The sequence below is a fragment of the Argentina silus genome, assembly GCF_951799395.1.
Source record: "Argentina silus genome assembly, chromosome: 2".
Lineage (NCBI taxonomy): Eukaryota > Metazoa > Chordata > Actinopteri > Argentiniformes > Argentinidae > Argentina > Argentina silus.
In genome coordinates, this window is record NC_139656.1 from 27,761,945 (window position 1) to 27,787,954 (window position 26,010).

The 26,010-nt window shown below is 42.1% G+C and overlaps 3 protein-coding genes across 5 annotated transcripts; 1 reads left to right on the forward strand and 2 right to left on the reverse strand.

The window, feature by feature from the left end:
* Positions 1-538: 538 nt before the first annotated feature.
* lrrc32 (leucine rich repeat containing 32) lies at positions 539-4,671 on the reverse strand (the record flags this gene model as incomplete). Its single annotated transcript, XM_083665141.1, has 2 exons — positions 539-2,545; positions 4,582-4,671. 2 exons carry the CDS (start codon positions 4,669-4,671, stop codon positions 623-625), a joined length of 2,013 nt encoding a protein of 670 aa, XP_083521267.1. The 3' UTR covers positions 539-622.
* Positions 4,672-8,442: 3,771 nt separating this feature from the next.
* On the forward strand, positions 8,443-14,722 carry klhl35 (kelch-like family member 35). Its single transcript, XM_083686520.1, has 7 exons — positions 8,443-8,719; positions 9,823-10,692; positions 11,109-11,293; positions 11,662-11,780; positions 12,100-12,288; positions 12,753-12,941; positions 13,092-14,722. The coding sequence occupies exons 2-7, from the start codon at positions 9,839-9,841 to the stop codon at positions 13,287-13,289; spliced, it is 1,734 nt and encodes a 577-aa protein (XP_083542646.1). The 5' UTR covers positions 8,443-8,719; positions 9,823-9,838; the 3' UTR covers positions 13,290-14,722.
* Positions 14,723-16,201: 1,479 nt separating this feature from the next.
* On the reverse strand, positions 16,202-25,799 carry mpzl1l (myelin protein zero-like 1 like). 3 transcript variants are annotated; one of them, XM_083697248.1, is made up of 6 exons: positions 25,655-25,799; positions 24,546-24,721; positions 22,618-22,831; positions 21,627-21,744; positions 19,253-19,358; positions 16,202-18,279 (listed from the first exon to the last, which is right to left on the reverse strand). In XM_083697248.1, exons 1-6 carry the CDS (start codon positions 25,725-25,727, stop codon positions 18,178-18,180), a joined length of 789 nt encoding a protein of 262 aa, XP_083553374.1. In that variant the 5' UTR covers positions 25,728-25,799; the 3' UTR covers positions 16,202-18,177. The 3 variants fall into 3 exon arrangements, with proteins under 3 accessions (XP_083553374.1, XP_083553373.1, XP_083553375.1); XM_083697247.1 differs by having other exon boundaries at positions 19,244-19,358; XM_083697249.1 differs by having other exon boundaries at positions 19,244-19,358; positions 24,546-24,737; positions 25,655-25,774.
* Between the last annotated feature and the right edge of the window lie 211 nt (positions 25,800-26,010).

The following is a 26,010-nucleotide window of genomic DNA, read 5'->3' on the forward strand; positions in this document are numbered from 1 at the left end:
ATGTTTAGGAAAACACACCAATGCATTTAGTTCTGGGACCCTGTGCAGTCATAAAATAGGTTACCCCAAGTGAAAATGGCAAATTACATATACACGTCACCATATTCCTCTATAGAGCTTGTTGTTTTGTTGTTGAACTTGTGTTCACTAGAAGTAGGCCTATAGGGTGGAATTTTAACTTGAGTTCTGCAACAACATTTTGCGAAAATCTCGCATGTCAATGTGAAAGTTGAGTTACATGCATGGGTCTCGATAGTGAATACCTTACATTTACACAACTTCTACATTAGCCACAACATGGTTCCAACCTGACCTCAAGTGATTCACACCATTTCCTGGTAGATCAACTTCTTCTTTTCATTGAAGTTATTCCCCTCTTTCTTCAGTAGAATCACTTTGTTGTGGTCATTTGTTTAACATTACTGTTTTTCTTTTATCTTCACAAAGGAGCTGAAATATCTAGTGGACCCTCTTACTTCAAGCTTGGCTTGGTTCAAAATTCCTCAAGATGTTGCAGAGAATAGTGCACACTTCACGTTAAAAGCCACTTACAGGCTCAGTGTTTCTCTGTCCTTATGTGGAGAGCATTCCTTTCTCCCCAATCACATTGGGGACACCTCCCTCAGGCCTTGAAGGTGCTATTGAGCCTGGGTCTCTTACGGTGGCACACCTTAAAGACCAGTACCAGCACTGCAATCAGCACCAGAGCTGTTACCACAATGACAATGATGGTTATGCTCTTACTGTCCAGTGTCTGACACTGCTCCTGTGTCACACTCCCAATGTTCACCTTCACAGGTTCTGAGTCTTTTGTGTACTGGCATGTTACCATGGCAATGTCCGGGACAACCACAGTGGAGCGCTGGACCATGTCGAGGAAACGGGGGTTGCTGCAGCAACTGAGGGGGTTGGAGCCCACATAAAGGGTCTTGAGCGTCCGCTCTAGGACGAGGACCGTGTTGTATTCCAGAGACACAAGGTTGTTGTTCTGTAGGTTCAGGGACTCAATGGAGGACTCTTTGTTCCACAGGGGGAGTGTGGTCAATTTGTTGGTGGACAGGTCCACAAACCTGAGACTGCTGAGCAAAGAGAGATCCATGTTCAGTTCTGGGATTTGGTTTTCCCTCAGTGAGAGGTGAGTTAGGGAGGTCTCTAGACCAGAGAAGGCATTTTGGTGAATGTCCAAGCCTGGGTTTAGGGACAAGTCAAGCAATCTCAGTGGGCTGTCTTGGAAAGCATATGGAGGGAGGACCTCAAGACTATTTTCTGAGAGGTACAGGAAATGCAAGGTTGGTATGGAGGTAAAAGAGACACACTCTGGAGGATCTTGTGAGTTGTGGTCTGTCTGGGGTGGCTTCCGCTTCGAGGTGCAGACCTTTAAATAGTTCAGCTGGAGGTGAAGGTCTCTGATACTGGGCAGTCTTTGGAATGTTCCAGACTCAACAGTGCTTAGGTAGTTCCCTTGTAAGAAGAGCTCCACCAGTGACCGTAAAGTGTTTTCCCCAAGCGATAGATTCTGCAAGGCATTGTAGCTGAGGTCGAGGGTCTTTAGAGAGTTCAGAGGGCTTTCCTGGTCCACAGAAAATTCTCCGAGACAGTTATTGCTTATATTCAGAACCTCAAGCGACACCATGGTACATAAAAAAGACTGTGGTATGCTCTTGATCTGGTTGTAGCTCATGTCGAGGTACACAAGCCTTGAGAAGTCCTGGTGTCTGCTACTTCCACCAGATTTGGTGTGAGCTATGAATGTGTCTCTGAAGTTTTCCAACTCGTCCGCTGTGCCTGTAGTGTTGACGCTCATCAGACGATTCCTGGACAGATCCAGGTATATGAGCTTGTTTCTTCTGGGTAGAAGGGGGAAGTAGTGGATCTTGTTTTCCCTCAGGTCAAGGTAGAGGAGCTCATACTCAAGGTCTGAGTCTGTGGTTTGGAAGCACTCCATGCTGTTCCTACTGAGGTTAAGCACCTTCAGTTGGGAGAGGTTAAAGTCAGTGATGCAAGTGATGGAGTTCATGGACAAATCAAGTTCAGACAGATGCTGCAACGAGTCAAACGCTCCGTCTTCGATCTCTAAGATGACATTATTGTGGAGGTCAATGTTTCTCAAGGCCAAAGATCCACAAAAGGTGTCAGTGCCCACTTTGGTGATACTGTTACCATTCAAAGACAGGTTCACCAGTGCTGGGGCTTCACTAAGGAAGTAGTCGGTCATCCCTGTGTATAGCCCATTGCCTGACAGGTCAAGCCTTTCCACGGCTGAAAGAGGCCCAATGTTGGTTTTCGAAATAGCAAAAACATCCAAGTAGTTCCTGGAGAGGTCTAGATCTTTTAGATTGGTCATGTTTTTGAACAGACCTGGTTGGATGAACTGGATCTTGTTGGAGTGGAAGTTCAGGTGATGAACAGTTGTGTAGAATGCTAGAACCTCCTCAGTAAGATTCTGTAGGAGGTTCCAAGACAGGTCCAGTCTTTGGATGCCATGAGGAAGTTTGGTCGGGACAGTCCTCAGCTTCCGATTGTTGCAGAGTACGTCCATTTGGACCTGTGGACAAAACAAGGAGAGAAATGAGCTTTGGCCTCCACAACACTACCTCATACTTTCAGATGACCACATGTCACCTTGTCATTTTACCCTCTTACAGACCAAATGTTTTATGCACATATAGAGAGTTGTTTTATTAGCCATTGTATCTATGTTCTTGGCAGCCAGCGGAGACTGTGAGGCTTCTTGTGGGGTTTTCACCTCATAAAACAAGCTCTTATTACATCCCCTCTCTTCCACCTAGGGAGTTTTCGAAATGCCTTGTGGAAAAATAATTTTTCCATAATTATTTGAAACATTCAAACATTCACTTATCAGTGTGGCTGATAATTGAAACCATACGGCCTGAGTCCTTTCTCTAAATACAGCCCATGAAAAACACACACACACACACACACACACTTGCTCAACTCCCATAAAATAAAGTGGATTAAGGTTCTTGGCATACTTGTGGTTTGGAAGTCAACGGCAAGCATTCCAGAGTATCTTGGCTAAAAGACAAGCTTATCTAAGAGCTTTCTCCTGGCTGGATAATTAAGCTGGCGCTCCCTTCTACTTGTTCAATTTTATAATAATCACTCATATACAATTTGAATAACCTTAAAACACAAACAAATCATGAATCTTAAGATTCAAAATGTAACAGTTTACTGACACAGATTATTAAGAGAGTGGGTACACACATTAATAATTAGTTTGTAAATGTTTTACATCTAGTGAAGAAAGTGCAAAAGCAATGGACATCGACTCTCAAAACGCCTCTCTACTCTCTACACCAACTCTCAAAACGCCTCTCTATTCCATTCAAACTGCCACACTGACATCAGTTCTCATCCTAGAGGCAATTTCCTGCCCTGTCCAAAATCAACCTCTCTGTTCATATAGTATTTCTGTTCATAGTCGGGACTGTAATAAATTCCCAGAACTACATTTTTATATCAGATTGATCTCTCATGTCTTCACGTAAGTAGAGAAGAAAGGGCAGAATCACCAAAGGGCAGAACTATGCCTGAGCCTTCATAATGAATGGACGCTGTGTAATATCAGATCCAGGTTGACAATAACTGAGAGGGAACGTTCCCTTTTGGAGAGCAGCCCTGGGGTTTGGCTACGGACGCAGAGCTGCTTCATCAAAATACGGAAATAGACTAAAATTAGACACTTGTCACTGCAACGCTTCAGTGCCAAGGAAGTCAGTATCCCAGGGAACATGCCATGTAACGACTTGGAATCATTCTGACTTGGAATCATTCAGTCTAGTAATGGCAAAACACTCTCTTGTAGTGGATGAGGGTAAAATGCACCACAAGTACAGAGCTACAGTATGAGAAAGAAAAACATTCCACCGGTGTTTCTTTCTACAGTACATCCAAGATAATTTACCTTCATTTTACCCGGTGGGTTATTGAGAGCAAATTTTTGAATTTAGCTTCATTTGATAATGAAAGAGTAAGTGAGAGCAAGTTAAGTGGTTAACAAACGTTCTACTATATGGTCTTCAGAGCACGAGGAAACAGAACAAAAAGGATCAGTTTCAGATCACAAGGCTTCAATAGAAACTATATCTGCGCCCACATACTTTTAAAGCACCTGATATTTTCATTGACATCTGCACTGTTTACTGTATAATGGTAACACATAATAATAATAATAATAATAATAATAATAATAATAATAATGGTAACACATAATAATAATAATAATAATAATACAATGATTTATCCTCCAATATATATATATATATATATATATATATATATATATATATATATATATATATAAAACACTTAAATAAAAAGGAGAAATCTTTTGTAGACACTTACTTAACTAAATACAACAACTAACTAAATGCTACAACTAACTAAATACTCGAAAACTACAAGTATCTGAATCACAAATGTTCTCTAATGAATAATTTTGTACGCACATAATGTCACTTTAACTTTTGGTCTTCCAGAGTACATACATTACAAGCGGCCAAACGTGTTACATTTGACAGATATCAGAAGCATGCTGCAGAAGTTCCGTTCACTTACCACTTGGCAGGGGGAGAGCTGACGCGGAGGACTTAAGCATACTGCCATATCACTGATGATGGCCAGGACCAGCCAGAGGTAGGCTGCCATGGTGCTGGGAGATAGCAGAGGGGTTGACATGAGGCAGAACACACATGAGTGCAGAAGATACAATGATGGTGTTATGACATGAATTTATACAGAGGAGAAATACCTAACAGGGAAGTAGTTTAGTCAGTGTGGCTAGCTGACCTATGACGGTGTTATAAATATGCTGATGCACGGACGCCATTGTTTGACATGACGTGCTTCATATTCCACTTACAACGTCATAGCACCACTTAATAAATCACTGAGCTAGACTTTGTTTGTTTTGGTAGGTTCTGTACATGCAAGGCTTTGCTTGTGAGGTATACTTTGCATGAATACTAAATGACTTAGTAATTTAATAAATAATAATAAAGAGATATGTGACAAGAAACTATGATTGCATTATCTCTCAGTCCTGATCATCTCTCTGGTGTACATACATGTCATACATGAGCAAACATTAATAATAACAATCTGCTCATACATGAAAAAAACACAGTGTTATGCAATATTTCAAAGATAGAGGTATAGAGATGGTATTTTACTTATTACTACTATATTTAGCATTTATTTATCTCATGCTTGTTTTTCTTCTAGTGATGCAAAAGGAAACTTCCACTGATCACCCAAGCCGAGAACGTTTATCAATTGTTACAGGCAGTCAATGAGAACCTGAAATACTGGATATTGAAACAAATAGTATTTACTCACAGTGGTGACACTTTTGAATCATCCCATGATTTACAAGTTTTACTTAAACATGTCTTACCTCATACTTCTACTTAGAAAAAAACTAAAAAAAAAACTCACTAACTCAACTTTGTCTTGAGTGCAATGTTGCCCACACCACATCACTCAGATAACATGCAGCAGTTCAATACTTGTATTCCTAATGAGAAGATAATACTCCCAGGACACTCTTATGATAACTCAAGAAAACTAACCAAACTATGCTGTCAGCCAACAGCACATTCTGTATTGATTTATCTGAAAACTCATTCACCTCTACTCTCCTTCAATGTCTTCCTCCATTTACAGAAAACATTCCCACAGCCTTCCCTGCTCAACGCTCATTCTCCTCTCCTCCTCACCTCTCAACTTGCTGCACAGCACACGCGACAATCCTTCCCCCAAGAGCTTCCAATCACTCACTCAAACCAGCAAGCTACACATGTAAAAACCATGCATATCATAACACAACTGTCATTATCCAGTGTTTACCTCTCTGGGTGAAGGTTACTCTCCCCTGCAGTGTGTTCCGATCATGCTGCTGCTCCCGTGGTACTCTCACATCCTCACTGACACACACCCACACACACACCCACACACCCACACACACACACACACACACACACACACACACACACACACACACACACACACACAGACGACTCTACCCTGTACCTTTCAGCGCTGGTCCCGGCAAACACATCCTGTGTGTATATCCTGCATCATTGTTGTTTTTCCCCCCTTCCCTTTATTTGGGGAAATACCGTATATGGGATTGGGAAGTCGATTCCCTCCACACTCCCTCCAATCTCTCACCAATTTCTCTCACTCTTTATCCCACCCTTCTCTCTTTCTCCCCCCCTCTCTCTCTCTCTCTCTCTCTCTCTCTCGCTCACACACACACACACACACACACACACACACACACACACACACACACACACACACACACACACACACACACACACACACACACACACATCAAATCTAGTTAATAACTTGTCCTTCCTTCAAGTTGTTAATTCTGGAGCAGCTGTGTGCATGGTGAGGTTATAAATTCCTTGTATCTTTCTGTAAACAGTTAGGCATGCAAACACATAAACTTTAGAAATCACTTGATGGAGAGACAATTTATTATGTGGCCTTTCTGCCAGCCATGCTATCATAAACTAACCAAAATGTTATTCTATTCCTCTGAGAAAGACAACTTGCACATTCACAGGACAATTGCATGTCAACTTCCAAGCCTTATGGTTTTTGCCTGTAGTCTATCATGCAATATCATAGTCTATCTACCACGGATTTTCCATTTCTGCTTTCAATCCCCCACGCAACACACCACACACCTATGCAGAAAATGACACCCAAATGCTCACACAAAAACCCAATGCAAAACGCAAAAATAGGCCTATCTGTGTCTTACCATCTCCATCCTTGGCGTCTTTTGAAATGTTCTGCCATTAAGGCACAGTGACGGGAAGATCCCCGACTTTATCCTGGGGGTTAGCCTGCCTATCAAAGTGTTAAAGTGAGCCTGCATCCGTTGCCCACGCAGCATCCTCAACCAGTTTATATCGAGCTCAAAGGGGAATCCCCATGACATGGCCCTTCTTTCCCTAGTCTTTGTATATATCCCAATTCTCAAAGGGATTCCTATACTTTTGGTTTTCCTTTCACGGATCCAAGTGTGAGAGCCTAACCGCTGTCATGACTATTAGAAATAACTTACAGGACGACTCAACATTCCCATAGGAAAAAATAAATAGGAACGTGATTCTGTCGCTACATTTAAAATAGTAGTCTTATCTAGGCCCAGGTGGACTATACTACCCACTGAATGACGCTATACAGTTAAAACACGTATCGTCTTTATAACAAAGGTCAGTGTCTCCCTCTAGCGCCAAAGTCCTCAATCAGACCCTACTGGGCAACATTATCTACCGTCAGCAGATGTCAGCGATGCTCTCGTTTATCACCATCCACATTTAAACCACCACATTTAAACCGCCACTAAGTTCAGAAAAGGAACTGCGGAAGTGTGACCACTCTCTAATTCATAGACGATGAATAATACAGAATAATACAAATACATTGTCAACGTAAAACGGGCTTATATTTTGAGTTATGAAAGTTGTAGGCTATGGCTCATTCTTCAACGAATCGGTCCACTTATCATGAATTGAAATTACCGTTGAACAACAGGACAAATCCCACACGTGTATAGCTTATGTTTATAGAACTGGCTATGAAATCATATGAGAGAGAGAGAGAGAGAGAGAGAGAGAGAGAGAGAGAGAGAGAGAGAGAGAGAGAGAGAGAGAGAGAGAGAGAGAGAGAGAGAGAGAGAGAGAGAGAGAGAGAGAGATGCTATGTGCACACTGTCCACAAAAGACCCACAGACCCACAAAGAATTTAAAAAACAAAACAAACCTGGATAAACTCCCATATCTGCTAGGCGAAATACTACAGTGTGCATCACAGCAGCAACATCTGTGAGCTGGTGTCATAAGAAAGGGGCAACCAGTTGAGCACAAACACAACTGTAAATACAACCCTTATATAACTATTGATCTATTTTTCCTGCAGTACATTAACTATTTGCACATTGATACAACATCGTCAATAATACAACATTTTAAATGGGACAAGGTTTATATTGTTTTACGTTTACTATTCTTTTGCAACTCTTTGTGTGTAATGTTTACTGTTAAATTTGTTTTGGTTAGGGTTAGGGTTAGGGTTACAGCACTGTAAATAGGGGAGCTTTTCTTGGAGGTGGTCAATTTCTGTGTATATGTTAGTCCTAATAAAGTAGGGCAGTAGGCTATTGTTGTTTTAAAATGTTCTATTAAAGCACAGCCTGCCTCCTTATAGGCAGTTCGGAGCAGTAGATTTGCCAAAGACAGCCATCCCCCATCCACCGACCCTCATTTGTTCGACTACAGGGAAATGTTTGTAGTAGTTCCATGGTATAAATGTACACCATAACAATGCCTGATTGATATCCGGAGTTCCTCAGTAGTGCAGTAGTGCTGCCAAACATTCCAAGTGTCAACAGAGGCAAGCCATGTTCGAACGGGCAGCGGGTCCTGGACTCCCTTTGTCTGTCAGAGTAATTGCAGTCTTTGCTCCTCCCCGTTCGTCTCACGGCGGCAGGTACACGGTGGACACGTTCAGGTTGTTCCTCTGTATTCGCACTATTATTTAACGATCATATAAAAAGCCCACTCACCGTCATTGTTTTAGTGGCATAGCAGCTGACCTGTTCTGTGTTGCCGCTGAATGCTCTCTACGATATCTTTGACATATCAGCCCTCTTTCAGGTGAAGTGCGCTCAAAGGTAAGTTTTCTTTGTATTTTCTAGCCTATCAAAGCTGAATATTTTCATTTGAAATAGGCATATTTTCTGACGTTAGAGAGTAGCCTAGTATAATGCCACTTTTGTAATGTAATAAAACGAACCTATTTGGAAATTAAATTAAAATATACTATAGGCTACTCAAAATCTTCCCTTGTTGAAAATAGGCTATTCTTTCAGATTGATAGATTAACGCATGATAATAGTGTATTTCTAAAGCAGTGCGTGTTGAGTAGGCTTATATCATATTGAGTCAAACTAAAAGTAGAAGACACATTATGATAGAGTAGCTCTCATCTTCAAATGTTTTTATTCTACACACAAAATTCGTAACGGCAAGGTTCCGAATGGAGAATGCTTCTATAGCCTATCAAAGGGGGATTGACAAAGGGTTAGGTCCTGATTGGAACAATAACCACGCACGCTGGCTGCCGCCGTCCCGATATTATCGCACGGAACACAGCTGCTCTGTCCCTATCAAATTTCACGGTGTGCGGACAGTGTGGTTTGCGCATAGACTGCTTCATTATTGTACTATTATTTGCGCCCAAATATGTCCACTCCAATGACAGCAGCCATGCGAAATACTGTGATCTATTTCGGTGTAACATACTACCACCTTTACAAAGCTTATGAAATGCACTAAGTATGCATTACGACTATTATAATACAGCTTGTATCCCATTCATGGAAATATGGATATTTGTATCCTATTCATGGAAATATGTGTGAGTATTAAAGCCACAATCCGTAGTTCGTACTATACATTAAAAATCGTTTTGGGATATGCCACATGAGCTTAATACAACTGTCTTAATACAACTCTATTATAACCCATAATATAAGGCGGTTTTACTCAAATGTTTGCAAACAACTGGAGCATAAACAAACACAGCATTGCTTATCAATGTTGATGTCACAGACTGTCAGTCCTTGCATCCAGAGTTCTGTCTATGTATTTGAGTGGTCATATTTATTCAACCCATCCCTCAGCTGTATATGTGGTGGGGGGGAGGGGGGGGTGACATTTTGTAGCGTTTAATAACCCACTGATTGTAGCTTAACTGTGTGTCCTCTTGCTACAGTCCCTGTCTGTTTACCATGGGGTTCGGGAGCAGCGATGAGCTCCAGAAGAGCAACCAGAGGAAAGAGGTCAACTTCTGCGAGGGCCCGAGCCACGCTGAACAGATCCTCCAGGTTCTCAACGCCTACCGGCAGAGCGGCACCTTCACCGACGTGGTCCTCCAGGTGGACGGCGCCGAGTTCCCCTGCCACCGCGCCTCACTCAGCGCCAGCAGCCTCTACTTCCGCACCATGTTCAACGGGCAGCTCCGCGAGAGCCGCCAGCCCGTCGTTCTCTTGCAAGGCGTGCCCGCCGCCACCATGGAAACGGTCCTCAACTTCATGTACGAAGGCAAAGTGGCCCTGGGCGAGGACAACGTGGGCAGCGTTTTCAGCGCCGCCGACCTGCTGGGCGTGAGCGTGCTCAGTAAGGCCTGCGTGCGCTTCCTGGACGAGCGGGTGGACCACTCCAACTGCCTGGGCATCATGGACTTCGCCTGCTCTTACTTTATAACTCCGCTGGCAGATAAGTGCCAGACCATGCTCTACAGGGACTTTGTGGAGGTCTACAAGCACGAGGAATTCCTGAGTCTAGCCAAGGAGCGGGTGGTGGAGCTGCTGAACAGCAAACAGCTCCAGGTAGAGGGAGAAGAGGTGCTGGTGGAGGCAGTGTTGAAGTGGGTGCACCACGAGCCCAGCGAGAGGAAAGGGGCCCTCAGGGAGTTGCTGGAGCAGGTGCGTCTGCCCCTGGTGGACCCAGTCTTCTTTATCAACACGGTGGAGACAGATGAGCTGGTCCAGGACTGCAGGGAGTGCCGTCCACTGCTCCTGGAGGCCAGGAGGTACCAGGTCCTGGGGAGAGAAGTGGACTCAGCAAGGACCAGGCCTAGGAGGTCAGCGGCAAACATATAAGCCAGCCCTATGTTTAGTTGGACTTGACCATTGAGTGATGATTGATTGATGCCAAGTTGTTACAACCGGTGTTTTAGTGCTGCGCTGGTGCAAAAGCTTGCATAAGCTGTGGCTCTCCATGCTCTCTGTCAGACACTGATAATAGACGACAGTGCCCTTTTTTTGTGAATGTTTAGTCTATCTGAAGTCATTCTAAAGCATAACTGGTGTGTGAAGTCGCAAAACGGCACCGTGGCTGTAATATGCTCATATCAAAAACACACGCTGGAGCTTTCTTAGAGAATGGATAACACACTAATTCATCAAAGCAGTGCATATTCAGGGAGTGTGTGTTGCTGTGCATGTGTGTTATCCAGGGATAGTAGGCTCAGCTCAGTGTGTGTGTTTCTGTGTTCAGGGCCATGGGCAGAGCAGAGATGATTGTAGTGGTCGGAGGCAGCGACAGGAATGGCTTTGCCAGGCTGTCATTCACTGAGAAACTCGACCACTACACCAAAGAGTGGGTGAAAGGAGCCACCATCCCAGGATACTCCAAGTCAGATTTTGCTGCCTGTGAGCTTCAGAACAACGTATATGTGTCAGGTATGTCCCTGTAAAAAAACAAAACACTAGGAAATAATGCACATAACTGTAAGTGTAGGTCACCTATTGCAAATCCGAGGACCGGCTCAGTGTAATGCATGGAATGGAATGAAGAATGCTAAGAAAAAAACCTGTTCCGCCTCAAGGGAGACAAACCGTTTTCAGCTTCTTAGAGTTAAATGATTTTGACAGTATCATTGCCTTACATCTCTTAACTCAGAGAGAAACCTGTTTCCAAAGCCTGTTAGCAATCACATGCAAATAATGGTAGGAAAAACACCCTTTAGACTCATTATGCAGGCCCCTGAAATAAGCCTACTGTCTGAGCCTGCAGATCTAACCATAACATATGATATGATATCTTACAGGAGGTCAGTTGAACAGCTCAGATGTGTGGAGGTATATGCCCCAGCTGGACCACTGGGTCAAGGTCGCCTGCTTGGTCAAGGGCAGGTGGAGACACAAGATGGCTGCCCTGCTTGGAAAGGTTAGCCCTTTCTATTTGAATGCACTTTGACCATATAAGACCAGTGATTAAGGCCATGTGGGCAAAACTGATGTATTACACTTTTGTTGTTTGTTATACTTACTATACCTGTAATTCTATGATGGTGATCCTTTCCGCTTTCATCTTTGGCCATCTTCAGACAGTGAGAATGTGCTATGCTAGTTTGAAACCAGTAGAGTATGTGCATATGCTAGTTTGAAACCAGTAGAGTATGTGTTTTTGCTAGTTTGAGACCTGTACTGTAGGTAGCTGTGTGTCTGTACTGAGTGGAGCTGTGTGTCTGCTGTGGTGGTTGCAGCTGTATGTTGTGGGAGGCTACAGCGGGTTGGAGCGGCTGTCCAGTGTGGAGTGCTACAACGTCTACGATAACCAATGGAGGACTGTGGCGCCACTTCCACTACCCCTGAGCTCAGCAGCTGTGGTTGGCTGCTCTGGCAAGCTCTACGTCATTGGAGGGGCCGTGACCAACGACTGCAATACCAACAAGGTATTGGTCTGGGGCGAGACGCATGGAAATGGTAACACGGGTTGAATCTCAGAAAGATGGACATACAGTTGCACTTTTTAAAACTCAACATGCATGTTATATGTGGATGGTAAGGCTTGCAGTCACTAAAATGGCACCTTTCAGATCAAGACAACAGAAAAGCAGGAGCAGTTAATATTGTATTATTGTATTATTACTCTAGTCTTCAGCCCACCATGACATAGTCACACTCAAGAAAAAGAGACTAAACTAGACTTTAGCCCCATAGAAATGCCATGACATGATTCTTAGGAAGGCTTTTGGAAACAAGTTGCATTCCAAACTGTACATACCTCTGTCATTTAGGAAACTCATTTGCATACAAAACAGACATTGACTGTCTTCTACACAGAGGTTGTGATGTTGTGTAAACCACGTGCCTTTGCAAGACAAGTAGTGTTTAGCCCTTTGTCCTCTTCACACAGGTGCATTGCTACGACCCCGAGGAGGATCATTGGACGTATGTGGCATCCTGTCCTGTCTCTCAGAGATGCATCAACGCTATTGCACACAATAACATCATCTACGTCGTGGGAGGCCTCCAGGACAAAATCTACAGCTACACCCCCAAAACAGACACTTGGAGCAATGTGGTGGGATTGCCAATGAAACTGGTATGCACATTTGACAGGAAGCTATTACATACGGTCATGATCCATCCTTCATTTTGGTCTGGAATCTATGATGTCATTGGCTATATTAGGTTGTCATGAATCACCTTTTTTTCTATGACCTGTACTCAATACTCTGTCTCTGCCTTACAGGAGAGCTGTGGACTGACTGTTTGTGAAGGGAAGGTGTACGTCCTGGGGGGGAGAGACGAGCGTACCACTGCCACTGACCGGGTGTGGGCTTTCTGCCCCGAGAGCAGAAAACTGACAGAGGAGAAGCCAATGCCACGTTGTGTCAGCTACCACGGCTGTGTCACCATTACCCAGAGGCCCCCTCAAAACACTCACTGACTCCAGGCAGCCTGATGATTGGCTGTTTGCCCAGTCAATGCTTCCACAAAATGTTTTGTGTTGTCATGTGTCATGTGTTCATGGCTATCCCCCTCCTCCATTGTAGACTATAAGCAGGTCAAAGGGGACCCAATGTCTTATGCTTTGTCGTGATTTCTCAGTATGACTTGGATATTTTCTATTGTTTTTGTGTATTCTGTTGTCACAGTGCGCCATTTTGATGGCGTAATTAGTTTAGTGAGAAGCACAAAAAACATCCACATTTGCTCACTTTAGTGGCTATTAAATGTTTATTGTCAGATAATGCATAATTGTCACAGTCAGTTCCCAGAGTGCCTATCATTCTTTGGAAAAGATACCTTTTGGTCTCCGTTCTGCCTTAACTAACTAATTGATGAAAAACCTCATTGTCACGCAAGACGGTTACTCCAGTGTGAGATGATTCAGTACTATGGTATGCTACAATATGAGACTCACTGATGAAAAGTGACTGGAGGTAATGGTTAGTTCCTGATAACCTGCTGTGTGGTAGATAAGAGGCCCCTTGATTCCTCGTATTTCCTTAACCAGTAGTTACAGGCCATCTACTTCGGAATGCAAACTACAACTCACAAGCTGGCATTTACAGTGAGCCTCATATTGTAGCATACCATAGTACTGAATCATCTCACACTGGAGTAACCGTCTTGCGTGACAATGAAAGTGAAAATCAAGGGGCCTCTTATCTACCACACAGCAGGTTATCAGGAACTAACCATTACCTCCAGTCACTTTTCATTTGAAAAAAGATTTTAATATAGTTTGCTCCTTCTGAGCTGGCTACTTTCAAATGTTAGACTCAAGCTTGTTTGAGTGTCTGACAAAATGTATTTTAGGAATCACAGCACTTACCAGTCATAGCCAGGTAAGTCACAGATGACAGGCACGTCACAAGACACATTTTCAGTCAAATTGACCTGTTAATTATCATGAACTTACACTGACAGGATTACTTGCTGTAAGTAATTAAGGGGGAGAACTAAATGTTGTATTTTATTTTTATATATATATCAACTTGTATTCAATAGTTTATGATAATTCTTATGAGTTGTATGTATCCATCTTTTATTTCAAAAGAAAAATGTGAAAATGTGGTGTGTATTATATCATAGCAGAAGGAAAGGGTGAAATCTCAGATCTAGTAGCAAAAGAGGAAATCGAAATCTGAATATTATACTGTGAATGTATACCTGAATTAACACTTTTCAATGTATTCAAATGTTAATTTCACTTGCTATTTAAATGAAGTTATCACTGTATAAACTTTTTAGCTCATAAGTATACAGTACAATAAGATTGATAATGATGGTATTGTTGTTTTTAATCATGTCTTTTACTAACATTTTTTGTAATTACTTATTAATGTTTGTGTGAGATTCAAATAAAGCCATCTTTCCTTGAATACATTCTGAAATTAAGTAATTTACAATTATTATAATATCATACAGTGCCCTGTGTAAGTATTTGGACAGCGAAGCACCACACCTGCAACGTAATCCAGATTGTAGTGGTCCAAACAGGTTATTGGTGGTCATGAAGGCTTGGAGTTGAGAGGCAACAATGTGTAACAAGGAAAGGGAAGTTGGGGATAGGGCGGGAATTGTTCAGGGAACTGGGGTCGAGGTTTCTTAAGTATTGGGAGTGACGGTGGCAGTTTTGTAGACAGAGGGAACAGTTTCCATGAGCAAAGGACAGGTTGAAGGTGCCAGTGAGGTAGGGGCTGAGAGCAGTCAGGCAAGCCTGGGTTAGAGTGGTTGGGAGTGGATCCAGACAGCACAAGCAACAACTGAAGATGGCTGCAGTACAGGCTTGGCAGAGCATCACCAGGTTGTAATTTCTAAATGGTGAAACCAATTTAGAAAAAGAAAACACTGAATTAAAGCTGAGAATCCCTATACGTTATACTCATAGTAATTGTTGGGCACTGTGCATGTTGATGATTTATGCCTATCCTAACAATCTTTAAAACCATATGTAATACCTTGCCTACTAAAAGCCCACTGGTAGATAATTTAACCCAGTACATGAACCAGTCACTTGTAAAGAGGGAGTGCATTTGCCAACATTCTCATCAGTCATTGACGGCCTCGAAATACACAAATTTATTAGACTTTATTAGACTAGCAGATATCTAAGGGAAAGGAGATATTAATGAAGGAAAAGTACTACTTGTTATTTTCAATTCTAATCCTACTCATAGTGAATAACATCTTCCTGTGCACTTTTTGCTTTACGTGGTAACTGTGTGTGTGTGTGCGTGCGTATCTTTAACAGTTGCTCATGAATGCTTTATTAAGGGCTTTTCCCAGTGCAGCTGATCCCCAGTGGCAGATGGCCTGGTGTCTGCCCTCTCCGCGCCAATGAGGGCTTGACACCCTGATACCAGATTCAGTGTCTCCCGAGGGACTTCAAATAATACTGATTGCTACTATGACACCATTTCTGTTGAGGATGCACTGAGAATAGTCATAAGAATGCATTGGTCATAAGAACCAGACACAGAAGACTGAATATGTTACAGGACACACTAGGCATACAAGTAATGACCTAAGCTGTTTACTGACCTAAAAAGCATCGGCATCCACTTTACACTGCATGCAGAGAGAAAAATCTGACCAAACATGTTTGCCACCTTGTGGAAAATCACTACAAAGGGGTAGGACTATAAAGTTGAATCTAATCTAATCTATTTAGGCATTCTTATGGTGACACAACATTTCTGGTGAAGGAAGTATGTTGATTATCAGGAAGAAAAAAAACCCAGAACATCGAATTACATCCCTGTAACGAATGACATCCCTGTCAGCCTACGATTACATTTAACAGCTTTGGTAGAGCCTGTTTGGACTGTCAATTAAAATGACACAGACATCTAATCAGGAAAAGCTTTTATATAAAATTAGGTACAGAGGCATATTTTTTTCTATATGTATAAAAAGTACAATAAAAGAGGAAAATAAATGAATCTTATTTTTCTATTGAGCAAGTGTTCAAGTTAGTAGATGAAATGCAAAGGCACTAAATGTACTACATTCCAGTTTTAAGACATCAAACAGAAGCACGGGACACACCGAGAAGAAAAATAAAATCACATAGTGCTTGTAGTCTTTGATACGCAGGACATAGTGCAGATTTGCAACATAAGATATTATGAACAAGCACCAAATAACACACACTATCACTACCTAACGGCCAAAAATACAAATTCACACTTTTTAAGACATCATGACAGTGGAATGTGAAATGTAAACTGCACTCATCACAACTTTAAGTTAATTTCTTGAGCATGAGCATAATTGAAAAGCTTTCATCATTCATAATAAGTACATCACTACGTACACACACACTACTAATACCGCACAAGCAACAGACAGGGAGATACAGTAAGACGGTCCAGCATTTTCAGGGAGTTCCTAGGAATGGCAATTAACATTTAACTAACTTTTATGAAATCAGGACTAGTGGAGATGGCAGCTTTGAAATAAAGGAAGGATGCCTCATATGAAAGTACTCTTAAGAGATCAAAGTCAGGAAATTGCCAACAGTAGAAACATACAGTTGAAACACATAAAACATTTAAGACTGAAAGGCTGTATAAGACATGATGGCAGATGGCTATGCATCCAGAAAGAGCATAAGCCATGCTTCTCAAACAATCTACAAAAATAACAATTCACAAAATCAATTGTAATTTGGAAGCAAATGATTGTTTTTTTTGTTTTTCTAAACACCAAGAAATTGGTCAACATATAACAGAAAGGAATGAGTTAAAGTCAGTAGCACTATATTTTACATAAACTAGCCATATGCATAAATGTCGGTCGGGGGTAAAAGCACTGCATTCAGGAATGATACAAGGAAGCCCAACAGCATTTACACAGACAATAAATCTATAAATTCATAACATCCAACTAACACATTGGAGTGTAAATCATTGTAATGGAAATATTTGGCTTTTGAACATACAAAAAGACTATGAACGTCTAGCTTTAAATGTGTTTTAAAGATTTTAAAGCATTGATACATCTGTGTACTGTTAGTGGAAGATGCTGTATTTGGCCTTTTGCTTCCAAAAGACAGAAGATGCATTTCTTTCAGGCGTAATGCGTCACATGATCACACCAAACCAAGTCTAAAACGGAAATATGTTAAACTTGTTATGGATTGAGAAGTTGTGGTTAGTCAATAAATTACATGAAACCAGTGTATATTTTCTGTACAATAACACTGGTGTAAAAAATAAAAAGTTTCATTTGGTTTGAGTTGTTGTTTCGGTATTGAACAGCTTAGTTTGGAAGTCATAAACAGGCAGTGTTTTAGTAATGGATATCACAACACAATGTTAAAATCTACTGCACAATACTAAAGTCTACACCAACACATGATGTCGTTGCCCAAGTCATGTTACCAGGAGGCTTTCTATGGCTGTGTAACAGAGTGATATTAGCTCTTTCTATGGCTGTGTAACAGAGTGATATTAGCTGACAGCAACATGATTGCAGAGTAACAACGATGCATTGCAGGTATCCGACTACAGTATAACCAACAGGGGAAGCAAACACCATCACTATAAAATACATTTTGGAATAAACAACTAAAGCCTAACTATTTACAATTCCTAAGCATGCAGTTAATGTACAATGGAGTGTTGTTTTCATGACTTAAAACCTCTGCATACAATTCATGAAACATGAACATGGAAGGCTTCTGACAGAGAAAGAATAAACCGTTAAAAACAAACAGCATCAGTTCAAGCCCGTATTTAACAAACCCAACCCACCCATCCCAAAGCAGCGAGCAGTGAGCAATGGTGGCCTGTCCCTTTTGGTCTCCACATCCTCTGCCCCTTTCAGTTTTTCCGGATGTCAGCATAGACCACTGGCTCCATCTTGTGGAATGAGTTGGGGTTCTTCTTGCCTGAGTGATCTAACTGGGCGTAGATAACTGGCCCCTGGAGGGAATAAAGAGAGGGAAAAAGGAAAAGAAAAAAGAAGGTGTAATGTGTTAGTAAATACACACGTAACACTGGTTCGGTTCAGTTCAAAAAGGGGGGGGGGTGAAACAGGTTGTTTTTTTTAAAAGTGGGTTATGTATGCCAAATGTATCATTTTCCACAGCATTTCCTAGCATGTTTAAACTAGTGGGTGTACTTTTCCCACCTTCAGAAATGGCATTGATGGCATTGTTTGGCATAGATAAAACAACATTTACAAACAACACCACAGGACACCTCCATAGTGTTTCGAAAGACAGAGGAATGCAGCTTTCTCACAACAGATCAGCCCAACACATCTCATGACCGTCCCTCACAAGATCAGCAAACCTCAGCCCACACACCAGTTTACCAGCAAACTCGACCACTAACGCCTTTTGGAGCACAATGAAAACAGGCTCTAATTTTATTTAGACATTAAAACATCAGTGTTTGACGATATCAGTGTAACAGCACAGCATCTGAGCCTCCAAACATTCCCAAGAAATGCAGAACATCTTCATTAACACACAAACATCTATTCATGCGTATGTCAGCAACAGCCAGTTGACATGGAGTATGCTAGAAGATTCCAGCATTTAGACTTAACACATTGTTAACAGACGTGTTATGCCTTGCTTGTGAACGTATCATGTAGTCCAGTGACCACCGACCCTGATCCTGGAGAGCTCAAGGTGTGTAGGCTTGTGTTTCAGCTCAGCACAAACACATCTGATTCTACCAATCACAATCTTACTGAACAACACACTTACAACACAGTAGGTGCATAAGTAGGTGCTAGAACAAAGCCCCTGTACATCCCTCAGCTCTCAAGGACCGGTCACCACCCATGTAGTGAGTGTGTGCGGTGCATCCTAACTTGAGTAGACCTCTCCCCTTTTTAGATGTGTCCCCTGTGTGGCGGGTTGGTTGTTTCACTCACAGCTCCTACCTGGATCGGGGCGGAGGGGCTGCTACACCTGGAGCCCTCCGTACTGGACTCGGGCTTCTTCCCCGGACGCGTGACGAGGGTGCTCTCACACTCGGTAGAGGTGATGCTAGTTTGTGGTTGGGGGGGGGTTTACGATTCGGAGGTTTTGGGCAATTTGTGCAGTTCGGGAAAAGTTGGCGCACAGACAAATGGCGACATTTACACACACACACACACAAACACAAACACAGAGACACACACACATATGGGAGACAGACAAAAATGCAATGAGAGATGGTCGGATTCCACATGACTTACTGTATGCGGCATATTTTCAATGACTACTCCCAGTGTCTGGGAGAAGATATTGGCATGAATAACATACATCGGGCAGAGGCACTGTACTAAATAAACAGGCATGCACATGATTAAGAGCAGCTTATGCAAATACTGATACCCTTTTGTCCTACGGATCACGTAACTAAATCAAAAAGGACCCTCCTGTTTCAAGTTGGATTGACTTATAAAAAAAAAAAACTAAAAAAAAAAACTACTTATTTATCTAATACTGTTTGAAGTGCTGATAAGAGAATACATAAAGTGGTAGATTAAGAGAAACAGCATTCACCACCCAGAGAAAAAAAAGGAGTGCCAGGTTTGAATAAAACACTTGAGAGATTAGTGTTGTGTACATCAGGGGAGGCTGGTGGAGGTGTGTTTGATAACATTCCTCATTCTCTTCCATGCATTACAATGAGCCCGTCCTCCGATTTCTACCCCCAGCAGCCTCCACTGGTGTACATTCAGATCATACCAATGTCAGTGAGTGGTCCTCTACACACTGAGCAGTAAACAAGGCACTCCCCTGAAGCAAAACACACACCATGTCCTCCATTTTGATATCGTTCTACAAGGTCTCTCAGCTAATCTAATTCTGTACTTCCTAATAGAATCAGACACTAAAAAGCAAATTCTCAGTCTGTTGTCTGTCATTTCTTCAACCATATATTCTCAACTGATACCTACAATTGAATTTCTATACATTTTTAAGCGCCATAAACTACCATTTCGCTCCTTTAAACATTGCATTTCATGAAACATGAAGACCATGGGTATGTGTTTCTAGAGGAAGGTTGGGGGAAGCGGGCAGACCAGATGACAGTGAGACAGAGGAGGGGGTTAGTGGTTACTAGTGGATGTGTGACAGACAGTAACATGTATGTTAGATGACAAGCCAAGCTTAACAATGCACTTTTAAAACAACCGCTGTGGGTGCCAAGTAGAGATCATGCAAATCAACATCTCTTGTCACCAGATTGTTCAATCTAAGACTACACTACATTTTTAGGTGATATTTGAGGTGGTGTCAGGTTTTAGATTCAGATGTTTTGGATTGAGTCAAGATGCATTTAGCTTATGACGCTGTGTTAAAATGGTCTCAATTTAAATCTAATGCAATATGCACTCTAACATGATGATTTAGGCAAAAAAAGAAAATCTCAACTGACGCTAACTCCCGTGACTACGAAAAAAGAAAAACGCATCTACAATTGACATTTTCCTCTAACACTTCCTAGTTAGAGCATGACTTCCTATTCTATAGTTTAGAAACCAGAGGCATCCATTTGAGCTAAGCCAATGTGACACTGCAAGGTCAATAATGCATAGTTATAGGCCATTAGCAAGTACTGGTGGTACATTTTAACCCCACATACATGCACTTCTGAAAACTGCCTAATCTTAGATTAGAAAAAATATTTCTGACAGATCATTTAAGTGACAAATCCAAACCTGTTATTGTATTACCCCAGAGAACACACGTGACAAACACACAGCCGCTTTCTCAGGCGATGCCAACCCCCATGGCCCATGCAGTAGAGTTAAGTGTTAAGGTCTGCTGACTGACAATGTTGGCACTGGTGTGACTCAGAAACGCACCAAGGTTAAAAAGGAGAAGAAGAGATTCAGGCAGGTCCCACAACCAAACAGGCCATGAAATCCCAGAGTGAAAGTAGACCACCATTCACTGCAAGGGGCGCTTTCAGCAGAAGACAGAGGGGCAGCTGTAAATATTCAGGATGCATGTTTCTGGCAGTCAACGGCCATTAACGACATGCAGTGAGTGGTTTTCAACAGAGCGGTCTTCACACAAGAGAAGAACCATATTAAAAGGAAGGGAAATTAGTCTCGGCCATGTGACAAATTGCTTTTGTCTGATTGAAACATCAATTATTAATGGAATATACAGTGGATGTTAACCATCACATTTTTAAATACTGACTACATTTCATGGTCAGGCATTACGGTTGATGTTATCGGAAGAATTAATAATATGTACAACAACAAGTGCAGTTACTGTAATTACTGTCCTGCTAAAATGGAGGGTGCACCTTACTATGTATTTCTTGGTCTCTTTATGATCAGGTAGGTAACCACGGCAATGAGGATGAGGCCAATGACTGCCCCGCACACTGCGCCCACTATAATGGCCGTGTTGTTCTGAGGAAGAGCTTCTGCAAAGCAAAACATCATGATCATCAAGTCAGCAAACAATTGATGTGTTGCAGCTGTTCAAAACAATCTTTAAAACTTATATATACCTGAATTAAACTTATAACAATATATGGTGGTTTAAATGGTATAAATCTCAGTTCTCAGGTGACACAAATGTCATTAGCCTAGTTCTAGAGTTCTGGCCAGTGCTAATCCAAGTCATTCTCAATGAGTATTGCAAACGTATAGCTTGCAAGTACAGTGCCCGCCATAACTACTGGAAAGAGTAAGGACTTTGTCTTCTTTTAGGTCTATACTCCAATAGTTTGGATTTGAAATCAAACCATTACTATGGGGTCAAAGTAGAGATTCTCAGTTTAACCCGTTTGTGATTGCTGAGCTCACCAGCGCTTTCTTTCTTTTTTTAATGATGTTACAAACTGTTGATTTTGGTAAGTCTTTTTCCTTGACGTCTTTAAGGTCCTCATGTTGACAGACACCAATAGCAGACTCCAAAGACAAACGCAAAGCCTAGAATCAATACTAGACATTGACAGCTCTCTTATGCCGGCACAAATGATGTGACGGAACAAACCTGACTAACCAGAAACACCCGTCAAGCCAATTTTCCAATACTTTTGGTGGCCTGTAATAAGGGGACTGTTTATAAAAAGGGTTGTAATTTCTTAATGGTGAAAGCAATCTGAAAAAACTAAACACTGAATTAAAGCTGAGAATCCAAACTGTTGGAATGTAGAGCTAAAATAAGACAAAATGTATCCTCTTTCCAATACTTATGGAGGACACACACATAGGCACGCACACCGCTGGGAGGGGCCAAGTGCCTTGCTCAAGAGAACAACATTGCTGTTTTGGATCCACTGCAAGTGTACCTTTCACAACGACCTTGAGCTCAGTGTGAGATGGCGTGCCCGATATGTCGGGAGGGTTCTTCACGTCACATGAGTAGGTGCCGTTGTCGTTGAACTGCGTATTGAGCAGCTTTATGGAAGCGTCTTTTTTGTTCAAATCTCCGACCCATTGTACCCTCTCTTCGAACTGTGGTAAGTTCCCTGAGTACGGCGTCCCGGCACTAAAATAGAAAATCTGTACAGACATGGAAGAGAAACACATAGTCAGCAGAACTGCCCAATGACAACGACAAGGATACATACGAAAACAGGAAATGGAGAAACAAGTAACATCGGGAACTGGTTGAGATGTGTATGCCTAACCAAGTAACATGACTGCACACTTTTGCAACAGAAGATCTCAGGTTCCGGTGTGCCTGCCTAGGCCCATCGAGCATTTTCCAGTTTATCAACCTGTGGGGCAACTTGTTAAACATTTCCATGAAAGACGGAAATAATTTGTTTAAAAGGTGAGAGGGCAGATAACTTTGAGGATATGTTGGGGACTTCCTCCCCGACTGAGTTAAGAGAGGGGATAGAGCTCATTACAGGCAAGATGAGACAGCTAAATCTCTAGAGGAGACAGCTAGGTCTCTAGGGGAGACAGCTAGGTCTCTAGGAGAGACAGCTAGGTCTCTAGGAGAGACAGCTAGGTCTCTAGGGGAGAAGACAGCTAGGTCTCTAGGAGAGAAAACAGCTAGGTCTCTAGGAGAGAAAACAGCTAGGTCTCTAGGAGAGAAAACAGCTAGGTCTCTAGAGGAGGAGACAGCTAGGTCTCTAGAGGAGGAGACAGCTAGGTCTCTAGGGGAGAAGACAGCTAGGTCTCTAGGAGAGAAAACAGCTAGGTCTCTAGAGGAGGAGACAGCTAGGTCTCTAGAGGAGGAGACAGCTAGGTCTCTAGGAGAGAAAACAGCTAGGTCTCTAGAGGAGAAGACAGCTAGGTCTCTAGAGGAGAAGACAGCTAGGTCTCTAGGAGAGAAAACAGCTAGGTCTCTAGGAGAGAAAACAGCTAGGTCTCTAGGAGAGAAAACAGCTAGGTCTCTAGAGGAGGAGACAGCTAGGTCTCTAGAAAGGGAACAGCTAGGTCTCTGGAGGAGAAGACAGCTAGGTCTCTAGAGGAGGAGACAGCTAGGTCTCTAGAGGAGGAGACAGCTAGGTCTCTAGGGGAGAAGACAGCTAGGTCTCTAGAGGAGAAGACAGCTAGGTCTCTAGAGGAGAAGACAGCTAGGTCTCTAGAAAGGGGACAGCTAGGTCTCTAGAGGAGGAGACAGCTAGGTCTCTAGAAAGGGGACAGCTAGGTCTCTAGGCAACATAATAAATGAGAACGTTTTGGTTTATTCCAGCTACGCCCATAACAAACGTCAGCATTGCGAAATCAACACTTAAAAATGGGTCACATTCATCATTTTTCATGTGCATATAGCTCCCTGTGGCTTTCACTCAGTCCTTCCTCCCTTCCTCTAGCATTGTAACCCTAGCATAGATTTTTTTCTTATGATGACTGATGTATAGATGATTCACTTACTTTAGACAAATGTACTTGTTGTGAGTCACTCTGGATAAAAGTGTCTGCTAAATGTAAAAAATATAAATGTAAATGTCTCAACATATTGCTGCGACACCGAGGACCGATGGAGCGATGGATTCAAAGCTTATTTTTGGACAAACATGAAAGGAGAGGACCACAGGTGGTCAGGAGGAAGTGTCCTTTATCATAACCCTGCTCAGTTCACCATTGAGCCACTCACAAACACATCCGTCCGTCCGTCCGTCCCCCCCCCCCCATGGCCTATCACTAGGTGGCAGCGGGCCTAAATAATAACAGGAAACTGTTTTGTGTAAGAACACTGAAAGATCTGAGGGAAAGCTCTTGGGGACATGCACAGACCCACACAAAAAACAGGACTCACACTAATTCCTGAACTTGATGCGTCAGATCCTGCACGGCGAAAGCTCCAGGTTACTGTGGCTTTACTGCTGACCATCTGTGCTGACTTGAAGGAACACTTCAGTATCACCGTGGTGGCGTTCTCAGCGATCACCTCTGAAGGGGCGTACATATCTATCCCAGATGTCGGCTTTGTACCTGTTGATAAGAGGTCCTGCGTTCAGTCTGTTACTCTGAATTAAGTTGTTTTTCTAAAGAAAACTTTCCCTCATACATAGAAGTCTAGAGGCTTTAAGTGCCAAGTTGTTCTCCGTTATTAGATAACAGTCAACAGACACATTGTGTGGTTCCATTTATATCATGACTCATGCAAGTTGTTCAACAGGTCCCTTCAGAGTATGGGGACATATTCCCTATTTGGAGAGAGTTAGATCAGACAGAAGGGCAGAAGTGGAAAAAAATACCCTGCTGACACAGCAGAATGCAATAATAAAACAGCTGGACTCTTTTCCAGCAAGCCTTAGAATTTCAACCCAACACAAGCTGAGTGAGCAACACACACATGTAAACCAAGTAGGTCTCTTCAATAACTGCTCAAAAAAAATGAGCTAGCTAGCTTTCTATTCTGATATTTATATAAACTTATATATTTATATAGGTCAGGAAAGGTATATTTGAAAATTGTTCATTTTCATTCAATGGGCCTAAGTATATGGTCAAAACTAACCATTTCTTTTTTGGGGCCAAAAACGAAACAGTCCGAATGGTTTGAGGTCATTATGACAATATCACGTGACACGTTTCACACCCATAGCGGAACGAGTGGTCCCAGTAGCTAGCTAACTATATTATCTTTGTGTGTATTTCCCATTGTGCTGGATAGTGTAACTAACTAGCAATCGCTTTATATTAGCACTTATAGCATCAAATCAATACTTGCTATAACGAGTTATTCGACATAATTGCCTCGGTTCACAGGTTTACAATAAATCGTCCACATAACAAGCTAGTTCGCTGTTCTCGTCTGTTCAATGCATATTTGGCAGCTACGTTAGCATGCATGGCTTAGTTAGCTATCATATTCGCGATTCGATCGTTATCAACGTCTTTCATAATGTTGCCAGCACTTACCGAATATCACACATAATGTTAGTCCACATAGCAAAACACAATTGCAGGCGGAGTTTGTCGGTCTTAACTCCATAATTTAGAATGCATCAATATTTCCCCTCCCTGTTTTTTACTTTACTCGAAGGCTAGTTTAGCTGCTCCTGTACTGCACCAGACATATGTTCCCGCAGCACCGTTAGTACAACTCCGCCCACCTACTTCTGGTGTTTGTAAATCAGGATTTCGTCCAAATAAAAGCGCCCAAATTAAACTCGATTTAGCGTTTAAAAATAATAAATATGGATCATTAAACCACAAAACAATATGCTAATTATCTTTTGAAATACATATTCAATCATCAACATATAATATTTGTG